This window comes from Gobio gobio (assembly GCF_949357685.1).
Source record: "Gobio gobio genome assembly, chromosome: 12".
Classification (NCBI taxonomy): Eukaryota; Metazoa; Chordata; class Actinopteri; order Cypriniformes; family Gobionidae; genus Gobio; species Gobio gobio.
The window spans coordinates 48,535,957-48,549,455 of record NC_137105.1 but is presented as its reverse complement, the minus strand read 5'-3'; the positions used below and the strand labels follow the sequence as shown (position 1 = coordinate 48,549,455).

Genomic DNA, 13,499 nt, shown 5'->3' with positions numbered 1-13,499 from the left:
AGACCGCTCTGCTGAGTGTGCTGGTTTTCAAACAGCAGTGCTTAGCAATGACCTCTACACGGTCACTGCAGATGGATGTGTGTGTGTGTGTGTGTGTGTGTGTGTGTGTGTGTGAGAGAGAGAAAGTACAGCAAAGAAGTTACTGACATAAGTCCTTGTGCGCAGAGGATCTTATTTCATTCACATTCACTCACCGTCTCCAAGGATCCTCTGTATCCCTCCATCATTCTGAAGAGCACATTAGGTGACAAACTGCTCAGAAACACACGTGCAACATTGTTTTCAAATGTTTTCCAGGGAACAGGACAGAGAAAGTTTAACACTGACGAGAAAATAAATAAGCCAATTGGCAAAGGAGATCAAGAATGGGGATGTCAAGGGGAGTTATTTGAAATGCAAATCAGATAAAAATCAGAGTTCAGCCTGAAATGATGATTAGCTGCAATGTGTTCTCTAAAGAGTAACAGAGCCATCTGCTGTCCATCAAGAGAAGACGGATAAGATGGATAGGATAGGATAGGATAGGATAGGATAGGATATAGGATAGGATATAGGATAGGATATAGGATAGGATATAGGATAGGATAGGATAGGATAGGATAGGATAGGATAGGATAGGATAGGATAGGATAGGATAGGATAGGATAGGATAGGATAGGATAGGATAGGATAGGATAGGATAGGATAGGATAGGATAGGATAGGATAGGATAGGATAGGATAGGATATAGGATAGGATAGGATAGGATAGGATAGGATAGGATAGGATAGGATAGGATAGGATAGGATAGGATAGGATAGGATAGGATAGGATAGGATAGGATAGGATAGGATAGGATAGGATAGGATAGGATATAGGATAGGATAGGATATAGGATAGGATAGGATAGGATAGGATAGCATAGAATAAGATAGGATAAGATAAGACTCCGTAAAATCCGTAAAAATAGGGCGCAATAAACTGTATTCATTTGATGTATTTTTTTTACAGGTTTTTACCTGTATTTTGAACTTCATTTACGGAATTGTCCACAATATGACAGGATAGGATAGGATATATAAGCAAGGCTAGGATATGATAGGATATATAGGCAAGGCTAGGCTAGGATAGGATATGATAGATAGCATAGGATAGGATAGACAGGATAGACATGATAGCTAGGATAGGATAGACAGGATAGCTAGAATAGGATAGATATTATAGCTAGGATAGGATAGACAGGATAGACATGATAGCTAGGATAGAATAGACAGGATAGCTAGGATAGGATAGACATGATAGCTAGGATAGGATAGGATAGACATGATAGCTAGGATAGGATAGACAGGATATACATGATAGCTAGGATAGAATAGACAGGATAGCTAGGATAGGATAGACATGATAGCTAGGATAGGATAGGATAGACATGATAGCTAGGATAGGATAGACAGGATAGACATGATAGCTAGGATAGAATAGACAGGATAGCTAGGATAGGATAGACATGATAGCTAGGATAGGATAGGATAGACATGATAGCTAGGATAGGATAGACATGATAGCTAGGATAGGATAGACAGGATATACATGATAGCTAGGATAGGATAGGATAGACAGGATAGCTAGGATAGGATAGACAGAATATACATGATAGCTAGGATAGGATAGACATGATAGCTAGGATAGGATAGACAGGATATACATGATAGTTAGGATAGGATAGGATAGACAGGATAGCTAGGATAGGATAGGATAGGATAGACGTGATAGCTAGGATAGGATAGGATAGATAGGATAGCTAGGATAGGATATACATGATAGCTAGGATATGATAGGATAGATAGGATAGACAGGATAGCTAGGATAGGATAGACAGGATAGCTAGGATAGGATAGGATAGGATAGACATGATAGCTAGGATAGGATAGGATTGGATAGACATGATAGCTAGGATAGGATAGGATAGACATGATAGCTAGGATAGGATAGGATTGGATAGACATGATAGCTAGGATAGGATAGACAGGATAGCTAGGATAGGATAGACAGGATAGCTAGGATAGGATAGGATAGACATGATAGCTAGGATAGGATAGACAGGATAGCTATGATAGGATAGACAGGATATACATGATAGCTAGCATAGGATAGGATAGACAGGATAGCTAGGATAGGATAGGATAGACAGGATAGCTAGGATAGGATAGACAGGATAGCTATGATAGGATAGGATAGGATAGACATGATAGCTAGGATAGGATAGGATAGACATGATAGATATGATAGGATAGGATAGGATAGGATAGGATAGGATAGGATAGGATAGGATAGGATAGACAGGATAGCTAGGATAGGATAGACAGGATAGCTATGATAGGATAGGATAGGATAGACATGATAGCTAGGATAGGATAGACATGATAGATATAGGCTAGGTATAGACAAGGATAGGATAGGTAAGATAGGGATGGGATATGATAGGATAGCTATATGATAGGATAGGCAAGGATAGGATAACTAGGATAGGATAGATAGGATAGGATAGATAGCATAAAGGGGAGTTACAGCAGCCATAAATAATATAAATAAACACAACACAATACAATGCTGAACAAAAGTACAGACATGTACAACACGAAAAATGATTTTTTTAAACTATTATACCCAAAAAATTAAGATGATCATGGTCCATATATTATGTAGACTATGTTTAGGATGGAAGAAGGAGATTGGCTTTCATTTCTGATATATTATGAATGACTTCAGTCAAAGCAATAACGTTTATTTTATTTTATTCATTAACACATTTATACAGTACAATACTAAACAAAATTTACAATACAGAGAGAAAAAAACGAATGAAATATATTATACAACTCGCAAAAATGTAAACGTAAATATTGTACAACAATATTTTATACCAAAAAAAAGGTGTTCGTGGTTATGAAATACCTATATAGGTATTCGAGTATTTTTAGGATGAAATAAGGAGTTTGGCTTTTATCTGATATATTATGAGTGACTTCAGATCATTTCTATTTCATTTTATGAATATTTATAAATGTATTTTTAAGGATAGATTTCAGGATATATAATGAATGTCTTTAATTGCAAAAATAAACTTATGACTGGTCATAAACATGAATTAGCCATGTTCCTTTTAATGCACAAACACGTAAGAGTCTGAAGATGAAGTGTGCACTTCAGAACGGTGTATGGCAACAGCTGATATCTGTACTCCACAAAGCAACAATGAGAGGAAATGTCAGGATTGGGCCTGTCCCGCTCCTCCCAGACCAGCGGCTCTGTCCTAAAACCCCAGGCTATCTCCTGTTCTTAATCACTAACTCCAGATACCCTTAATGAACACTATGAAAGGAAAGCACAGAAAAAGGCTCTGGTTCGGGGCAAAGTCTGCTTTCTCTGCAGGGTTCTTATCAGGATTTTGTTTTTGCAAAAGCTAGCCTGGCCAGGATAACCCAGCACAAAGCTGGCACTGGACACGGAAAATCTGAAGCGTTGTGATGACCAGCAAGACTACAGCAGACAAAGTGGAGCGGTTAAAGCTTGGAAATTATTCTTTTGTTATGAAATAAAGAAAAATGCAGGTTTCGTCTGTTTGGTTTTGATTTTATACTGTGCTTTTGTCAGCTGGAAAAGTCATCGTACAAATGAACGAATGTGTCCACATCCCTCTACTCTAATATTCTGAATGGCAATATTAACAAAATATTAATTAAATTATATACTATTTTTTCATGCTATTTTTATACTTTTGCACACAATTATATTATACAATACAGTAATTCAGTACTTATTTGTAATAGAAATACATACTTCTATTCAGCAAGGATAAATTACATTGATTTCTAAAAAAAATAACACTGAAGACTGGACTGTAATGATAGACAGATAGACAGAACAATAGATAGATAGAATGATAGATAGATAGATAGATAGATAGACAGACAGACAGACAGACAGACAGACAGACAGACAGACAGACAGAACGATAGATAGATAGACAGACAGAACGATAGATAGATAGATAGATAGATAGATAGATAGATAGATAGATAGATAGATAGATAGATAGATAGATAGATAGATAGATAGATAGATAGATAGATAGATAGATAGATAGATAGATAGATAGATAGATAGATAGATAGATAGATAGATAGATAGATAGATAGATAGATAGATAGATAGATAGATAGATAGATAGATAGATAGATAGATAGATAGATAGATAGATAGATAGATAGATAGATAGATAGATAGATAGATAGATAGATAGATAGATCTAGATTAAACTGCAGTTCTAGTTTAACTGCAAAATGCCGTCAGTGGTGACACACAGCGGTTCAGCCGTCATTGTTCATGCCAAGTGGCTGGAAGAGAAAGGAAAATAGGGAAGAGTAAAATATGATGAATTTTGGCCAAGGGAAAGAGGACAAATGACAAGAGGAGAAATGGATTTCACACACACCTTGATTCTCCTCCTCTCTGTACACTCCTCCCTTTCCTCTCCATCCCACAGGAACCCTGGTCTGCGGAGATAAGGACAGCCTGCTGCTAATTTTAAGCAGGAAAGGCAGGAAATGTGAAGTGAAGACTTTGCTTTTCCACAAACAACAGAGTAGCGACCCTGGCCTTGGAGAGGATCCTGTGTGCCTCAGTGCTGACGGTCTGGGGCTGAAAAAGAGACACAGACAGAGAGAAAGAGAGAGAGAGAGAGGAGGGTCCCTAGAACAGGGGAGCTGGAGAAAAAGTTTAAAGGAAGAGTGAGAGAAAGAACTGGAGGGGAGCGACTGTGTCCCCTCTCGTCTCCCCTGTATCTCTGGAGGGAGCTATGGCGGATAACAGCACTCATCCCATTGTGGACATACTGGAGTCCTTCGGATTGAGTAAGATATTTTGCCATCTTTACACACATTACACAGACATGGAAATTAACTTACAACTTTGTACTTCTTTAAAAGCTCTGGAGTGTAGTAAATGCTGCTCGTTTTATAACAGAAATGCAGACAGTAGTAACAAGCGGTAAAAGATATTGGCAAAAACAGTCCATAAAAAAAACAACACCGCCAATGTGCAGCTTTTTCCATTCGGTCTTTCCAAATGTCATTTCCAGATGATCCTTCACTCCGGACTGTGATTCCTTTCACCCAGGGATAAAATTGCACATAAATATCCACATTACTTCACACACACGAGTCTCTAAAGAGTTTCTGATGTCATATTATTATAATAATATGGAGGACTGCGGTTAAAAAGGGCTATAATTTGTCTGGTTCATTCAAATATGGCTCCTATCCTACGCTTTTTAACCCAATTTTAATTTAAGAATTAGCCTAAAATTCAAACTTCAATTCACTGCAATGCTCAACTCAAAGTGTTGTCCGTATCAAAAGACCTGTGCCAGATAAAGTCATGTGTGGTATTTCTCTGGACAATGGAATGCCATAACAGGAAGCTTCCTAAAATGCAAACTATTTAATTCACTTTAGCTGCAAAGGATAAGAAAACATTGGGTGTGCCTTCTATTGTGGAATTTGGTTGTGTACTAGTAAGGGGCCGTTCACTAGGCCTGTCGCGATTGGTCGATACAATCGACTGCGTCGACGCTGATAATTAGTCGACGTCAATATTTTTAGTCGACTGGGTAAGTTGGGTACGATATGAAATTGTATTAGTACCGGTACTTTAAAAATGACAGCACTCTGTCTTAATGAAAGCAGTATTTCTTAATGTGCGTCGATGTGTGACAGCAGGAGTGAGGACGTGTGTGTGTGTGTGTGTGTGTGTGTGTGTGTGTGTGTGTGTGTGTGTGTGTGTGTGTGTGTGTGTGTGTGTGTGTGTGTGTGTGTGTGTGTGTGTGTGTGTGAGCTCTACTTCCACTGTTCACTAAACAATGGAAGCAGAACAGTCAAATATATACGCACAGCTCAAGAAAAAGAACGCAACAGAAAATGGCGGCGCGGCCGGGATGTGCTCGCACACGCCTTTCACTCAGGCAGATCGCGACGCCAGTTTCGCGGATTTTTGGGTTTGAATGGCAAAAAAATATGTAAAAATGCACGTCCTGGCGAGTATTCGAGTAAACGCAGTCGGATATGTCTTTAGTGAATGTATACAGAGTTGAATGAGAAATCGGGTGTTACAATGAATTTGGTCCGTGCAGCTCTTAAAGGGCCGGTGTTCTGTCGATTTGTCCTACCTTGTCAGATTTTGCTACCTCCCATTAAAACAGTAGGTAGCACAATTCGACAGCAAAAAATGCTGCCTATCAGATTGTGCTACCAGCATCATATTCATCTGATTTGAGGCTTAATATCCATACCTACCCCTACCCTGAACCTACCCTTAAAACTATGTAAATATTTTAAATAAATAAATATTAAATATGGATGTAAAATGCTACCTATCAGATTGTGCTACAAGAATCATATTAATGCGATTTGCTTTATTAATATCCATTAATATCCACACCTACCCCTATCCCTACCCTAAACCTACCCTTAAAATGTAAATATAAAAAAATAAAAATAAAAAATATTGATGTGGGCATGCGCAGTAAGCCTTGGTAGGACAATCTGACGGGTAGGATGAAATGTCAGGACACCGGCCCTAATATTCTGTGTGAAGCAGAGCAGGAACATGCCGGTCAAGTGAGTTTTTAGTTTTTTTTTTATTATCCCTAAACAATGATAAAACAATTAATAGTAAGTTCTGTCGTCATATTCAATTAATTTTACTGTTTTTGCCATGGTATTTTTTTCGGTATTTTAGGCTGGTATCGTATCAAAATCATAATGTTGGTATCGTGACAACACTATTCTATATGAAAAGTATTTGCTGATATTCTCTTTTTTTTGTTATGTTGGTTTACAAATGTGTACCTTTTTTAATTTTTACTCCTTTAGTTTTACATTTTGTCAAGGGCTTGTTTACATTGACTTTTTTATAGTACACTACTGAAGGCCAACGTTGCAAGTCAAATTAAATGTTTTCAAGTAAAATTGATGAAAATTATTGCGATAAATTAGTCGATAGATTAATCGATAAATTAGTCGATAGATTAATCGATGTAAAAATAGTCGTTAGTGGCAGGCCTACCGTTCACACAGAACGTGTTTTCCATTCCATTCAAGCTGATTTTCCATTTCCATTTTGCATTGTACATGTGTAATGACAATAAACTTGAATCTAATCTAATCTATAACCGTTGCGCTCGTGTCTTGTGTCTTTTGCAGCGTCTCGCGCATTACACGGCATTCTAAGAGTGCAGCGCTCAAGTTAAAATCAGTTCAACTTTTAAAAAATGCTTCCCGAGACCTTGCGTTTTTTCCACTGCGCATGCATTCTGAACGACCCCTAACGCTGCATTTCTCGGCTGCCACGCCACCGAAGGCTGTCTCAGTTTGAAGGACCCTTGGAAGGCATTCCTTCATTCAGCTCATTTTGAAGGACGCATAAAGTGCATCCTTGGCGCCCTTCAATCACCCACAATCCTATACACACATTGGTGCATTGTGTACACTGTGGTGAAAATCAAGTTTTGAATGTTGTTTGTGTGTCTATGTGGTGTTTTTAATATGCTTTCAGCCAAACCATGTGCAGATTCATAAGTCAACACCATTGCTGAGTATTTTCTCCTTAAAACTGCAGTGAACCAAAGACAGTCTCAAAAACATGGTTTGAAATTGCTGGTGTTTCTGATGACACAAACTACCTTGTAACCAATCACATCAACGCGTGGGCGGGGTTTAGCATATCATTAACTATGACCGCTCTGAAGCGGGCGTGTCTTAAGAGACGCCATACCGGTATATTTTTCTGTTGATATGAAAAAAATCAGGTACATTTAGCAATATAGCAGGTGAATTTTGTATTTGATGTATATTATGATGTTATGATGAACTATATTATATGTACTCTCATACATTTCATTTGTACAGAGAGTCTGGCCCAGGGTTGCCAGGTTTTCACAACAAAACCCGCCCAATTGTTACTCAAAACTAGCCCAAAACAAGCCCAATCGCGTTTCGGGGGGCTTCTCCGGTAAAAATATGTGTTTTTTTGGCATGGTTGCCTACTAAAATTTGCATTCCAGGGGCTAAATATCACATAATTGGAGTCGCTTCAACCCGTGGACATGAAAAACAGCCCGCGGCAACAGTGTTAAAGTAGCCCAATTCGGACTTGGCAACACTGGTCTGGCCACTCTCCATTGACAAGCGTTAACTTCCTTGAAGGCGGGAACTCTGTTGAAGTTTAAAACTATTGGATCTGCCCTGAGCCACTCTGGATCTGCCATAACCAATCGCTAACGTTTGGTCGTGACGTATGTCATCAACTTCATCGTTCTCAGCCACTCCCTCTGTTCGCTGATTGGACCGGTTAAAATTTGACCGGAGAAAACCAGAGAATATACCACAATCCCAGACGGAGTACTGAAGGAAAAGGAAAATTGAGCTGAAGTACGTAGGAGGGCGGAGACAGGCTAGAACTATATGCCTTTCTCCACTGTCGTTCCGTGATGTTCAAAGCGTTTCTAAGGACTCTGAGACTGAGATGGCGAACCGGAACATGGTTTGTGTAACATTAGCATTATTAGCTGTTTGATAACGTAGTCAAGCTAAAGGCTAATCATATTAATTACCGTTATGTGTCTGACGTTGTAAAGAGCGATACCTTTGTGCAGCGTTTACTACAGTAACTTGAGTAAAAGTTGAGCGAGTGTGTCTCTGAGCTGGTGTGAGTGAGTGGAGGCGGGGCTCATTTGCATATTCATAGTTTGTTTCCAAAATTAAGTTATAATAGTATTTTCATGCCGTGACCATGGGCGTAGAAACAAATATGTGGCGTAGTCATGCAGACTAATAGATTGTCTCAATATAGCGTTCAATGCTGAAATGGAGGGTAGCCTAGACAGAAGACTTGTCATGTGACCTACGCTTCACATCCATTCACAAATCCTCTCCCGTGGCCTCATGGGATAGTAAAGTGTCCATTGAATGCACACTTCAGAATATCACCGGAAATAGTAGGTCATCCGGGTACTTTTCACCTGCTGTTTTATGAATACTGTGAACGCAGACTACTCAGCTCACATACTGTTTTTTTCTCCTACATGTGTTTTAAAATTAGCTAAAACAGTGTTTCCCAAAACTACAGCAGTAAAGGCTACTGCCCCTTTAAGACCTAATGCACAGATATGCGTGGTCTTTCTTGACTGTATAAAGTTTACTTAAGGCATATACAGACTATGTCTGCTAGAATACTCAAGATGGACATGTTGACATACTTTTTGTGTGAGAACAAGACTTGAAAGAGAACTCAATATTTGTGCGCTGTGAGACGTGTGCGCGCTTTCGGATGAGTGCACAGAGACAAATTTTCTCACAGTGCGCGCGACTTCTCATTCAAGTCTTCTGGCGAAAATGATTGGTCATATTCGAACATCCGGCAGCACTCGCATGCATTGAACAAAGTTTACAAAGAGAGAAGACGTGAATGAGAAGTCGCGCGCTGTGAGAAAATTTGTCTCTGTGTCTCTGCACTCATCCGAAAGCCTGCACACGTCTCACAGCGCGCAAATATTGAGTTATCTTTCAAGTCTTGCTCTTGAACGGACAAACTCACACAAAAAGTATGTCAACATGTCCATCTTGAGTATTCTAGCAGACATAGTCTGTATATGCCTTAAGTAAACTTTATACAGTCGAGAAAGACGACGCATATCTGTGCATTAGATCTTTAAGGGGCAGTAGCCTTTACTGCTGTCTGTTGAATGTCAAACAAAAGACAAGGACAGCACTCACTGCTCTTGATTGAATAGCTTTTGTAAGTTTAATAGGATTAATATTTAATTTATACACTCAAATATGCAATGTTATTTTACATTTGATCAATTTCTGTACCTGAAAACTAATGTTAGACGTAGTACCTGAAAAACCTGAAAAGCATAATTTGCTCAATAGTATTTGTTTGGCATGCTGCTTGTATTTAAATTATTTGTTCTTATTATTTTCTTTATTTTTATTTGACAGTAGTCCTTTTTTCCCTGAACATAGCAAATACTGAATCGTACTGAATCCGTGAACCTAAAACCGTGATACAAACCGAACTATGCGCAATCCGTAGTGTAACAAATGCGAGAGGGTGCTACAAAATGGAGAACATTTTCAAAGGGTGCCATGACTGAAAAAAGGTTGGGAAACAATGAGCTAAAACATGTCTGATATCCTCTGCTCAAAACCTGCAGACTGGCTCCCCCAGACAGCAACATAGTGTTGGCCATGATCTGGTACGCATAAAATGCACATGTACCAGATGTGGGCCGGATCTGGGCCAACACTATGTTGCTGTCTGGGTCAGACTAGTGTTGATTCGTCAAGGCTGAAAATTGGACAAAAATCTGTGCAAAAGTTGTGTAATGCTACTGAAACATGTATACTCCCATGAGTACTGCTCGCTTACCCCTTTCATTTTCTTTCCTTTCTCCAGGGGATGTGATTTTGGCCTTCTGTCTGTCTATGGTTGTTGGTCTTCTGCTGGGAGCTCTGGTCTACATGATCATGACCTGGATGTCTCGTCGACAGGCATCAGCCACCATCACGCGTGTACCCATCCACCAGTCCCGCTCCACCACCCGTTCGTCCTCACCACGCTCTCGGCCAGGCTACAGTCGGCACAGCAGTGGCTTTGACCGACGTAGCAATAACAGTCTGGCCAGCGCTGCCTTCTCCTTCCATCGGCAAACCTCGTCCTCGCCGATAGACTATGGTGAATCACCGGGCCGCAAATCGAGCTTCCGCGCCTCTACCTTTCATCCTCTTCTCCAGTGTAGCCAGATTGCCCGTGAGGCAGAGGAGGGCGCCCAGGGTAGCCTGCCACGAACCCCCACTCTCACGACCGGCCCTGGGGCGGCTGGATCAACCAGCACTGTCTGTTCCATGGTCACTCCACCCCGGGCCAGAACCAGACCGGATTCCTTCTGGGGCAACAGCAATCTAAGGGGCTTCCATGCTGGCCAGACTCCACCACCTGCCTACGAAAGCATCATACGAGCCTATCAGGAGACGACCACGTGAAGGAAGTGGGCATTCTACAGTTATGGGGAAGATACATGCCTTAATAGACTTGGACTGAAAAAATAGACAACTGAAAACAATATGGACGTCCTACAACGTAAACCAACATGGCCAGTTTTTCACACACACACACACAAAAACTTGATTTGTGTATATATATTTCTGTTTGTTCATACATGTGCAAAGTCAATCAAAAAGAGTTTTTGAAAGAGAGACTGAGATGACTTTTTACCCAGACTGCAACATAGCGATGGCCCAGATCTGGTACACCTTGAATCCTCTATGATGTACCAGATGTGGCCGACATGTCAATGTCTGGGTAGTTTCAGGTTCATTCAGTCAATAAAGCCAAAAGACTATAAGTAAGGCCTACACTCACCTGAAGGATTTTTAGGAACACCTGTTCAATTTCTCATTAATGCAATTATCTAATCAACCAATCACATGGCAGTTGCTTCAATGCATTTAGGGGTGTGGTCCTGGTCAAGACAATCTCCTGAACTCCAAACTGAATGTCAGAATGGGAAAGAAAGGTGATTTAAGCAATTTTGAGCGTGGCGTGGTTGTTGGTGCCAGACGGGCCGGTCTGAGTATTTCACAATCTGCTGTTACTGGGATTTTCACACACAACCATTTCTTGGGTTTACAAAGAATGGTGTGAAAAGGGAAAAACATCCAGTATGCGGCAGTCCTGTGGGCGAAAATGCCTTGTTGATGCTAGAGGTCAGAGGAGAATGGGCCGACTGATTCAAGCTGATAGAAGAGCAACTTTGACTGAAATAACCACTCGTTACAACCGAGGTATGCAGCAAAGCATTTGTGAAGCCACAACACACACACAACCTTGAGGCGGATGGGCTACAACAACAGAAGACCCCACCGGGTACCACTCATCTCCACTACAAATAGGAAAAAGAGGCTACAATTTGCACGAGCTCACCAAAATTGGACAGTTGAAGACTGGAAAAATGTTGCCTGGTCTGATGAGTCTCGATTTCTGTTGAGACGTTCAGATGGTAGAGTCAGAATTTGGCGTAAACAGAATGAGAACATGGATCCATCATGCCTTGTTACCACTGTGCAGGCTGGTGGTGGTGGTGTAATGGTGTGGGGGATGTTTTCTTGGCACACTTTAGGCCCCTTAGTGCCAATAAGGCATTGTTTAAATGCCATGGCCTACCTGAGCATTGTTTCTGACCATGTCCATCCCTTTATGACCACCATGTACCCATCCTCTGATGGCTACTTCCAGCAGGATAATGCACCATGTCACAAAGCTCCAATCATTTCAAATTGGTTTCTTGAACATGACAATGAGTTCACTGGACTAAAATGGCCCCCACAGTCACCAGATCTCAACCCAATAGAGCATCTTTGGGATGTGGTGGAACGGGAGCTTCGTGCCCTGGATGTGCATCCCACAAATTTCCATCAACTGCAAGATGCTATCCTATCAATATGGGCCAACATTTCTAAAGAATGCTTTGAGCACCTTGTTGAATCAATGCCACGTTGAATTAAGGCAGTTCTAAAGGCGAAAGGGGGTCAAACACAGTATTAGTATGGTGTTCCTAATAATCCTTTAGGTGAGTGTATATGTTTGTGTAAAGCAAAGAGTGAAAGTGAGAGATAAAGCATGAGATATTGAAGGTCGCAATAAGCATGAGGACAAATCTCTGAGATCATTATACTGATCTCTATTGCAAATTCCTAGACAGGCTGTTATTGCAAACACTAATTTAAAATAGTTTGGCACCAAACTCATTAGATTGTGTATTTATTGGTTTGTTTTCTGGGAACTCTAGTCTTTTGGAATCATTGCTGGTATTTCTCAACGCAACTGTACTTATAAAAATAAACACAGACAATGCATTTCGCATTAGCTTTTTGTCTAAAACATCTGCATGTTTTAACTGAACCAAATGTCTTATAAATGCATCATACTTACCACAAAAGAGACAGTTCAGCCAAATAAGAACATTCTGTCATCATTTATTTACCCATCCTCATGTGACCATCACTTTCTGTAGAACACAAGAAAAGTTTGTTTGTTTTCTCATACAATGTCTATGGGGTCCAATGTTGTTAATCTTATTTTGTGTTCCACGGAAGAAAGAAAGTCTTACCGGTTTGAAACAACATTTAATGTTATTGTTGGGTGAACTATCCTTTTAATGTTGTGTTAAACATGTCCAAGATCTGTTACTGAGAAATGAACAGAACAAGGACAAAATGTAAAAGTGTTTTCAAGAGGGTGTATAGCACACACATCCTGGAAGTGACCTGGCATCCTTGAAGTGACCATGGGTACGGATTTCCCTGACAAGAGGAAGGAATTGTCTCGACATGTATGCTAACAAATTAAACTTTTATGTAGACATACTGTGCCAACTCCAATAGGTTTGGTGTTAGTTT

General features: G+C 40.2%; 1 protein-coding gene across 1 annotated transcript; it reads left to right on the top strand.

Annotated features, from left to right (window-relative positions):
- Positions 1-4,572: 4,572 nt before the first annotated feature.
- Positions 4,573-13,479, top strand: myct1a (myc target 1a). Its single transcript, XM_079830655.1, has 2 exons — positions 4,573-4,892; positions 10,498-13,479. Exons 1-2 carry the CDS (start codon positions 4,838-4,840, stop codon positions 11,082-11,084), a joined length of 642 nt encoding a protein of 213 aa, XP_079686781.1. The 5' UTR covers positions 4,573-4,837; the 3' UTR covers positions 11,085-13,479.
- The last annotated feature ends 20 nt before the right edge of the window (positions 13,480-13,499 follow it).

Bases quoted from the DNA above. Each gene is read 5' to 3' on its own strand.
- myct1a (XM_079830655.1), top strand. From the start codon at position 4,838: ATGGCGGATAACAGCACTCATCCCATTGTGGACATACTGGAGTCCTTC. The intron at 4,893-10,497 runs GTAAGATATTTT...TCCTTTCTCCAG, and splicing joins ACTGGAGTCCTTCGGATTGA to GGGATGTGATTTTGGCCTTC.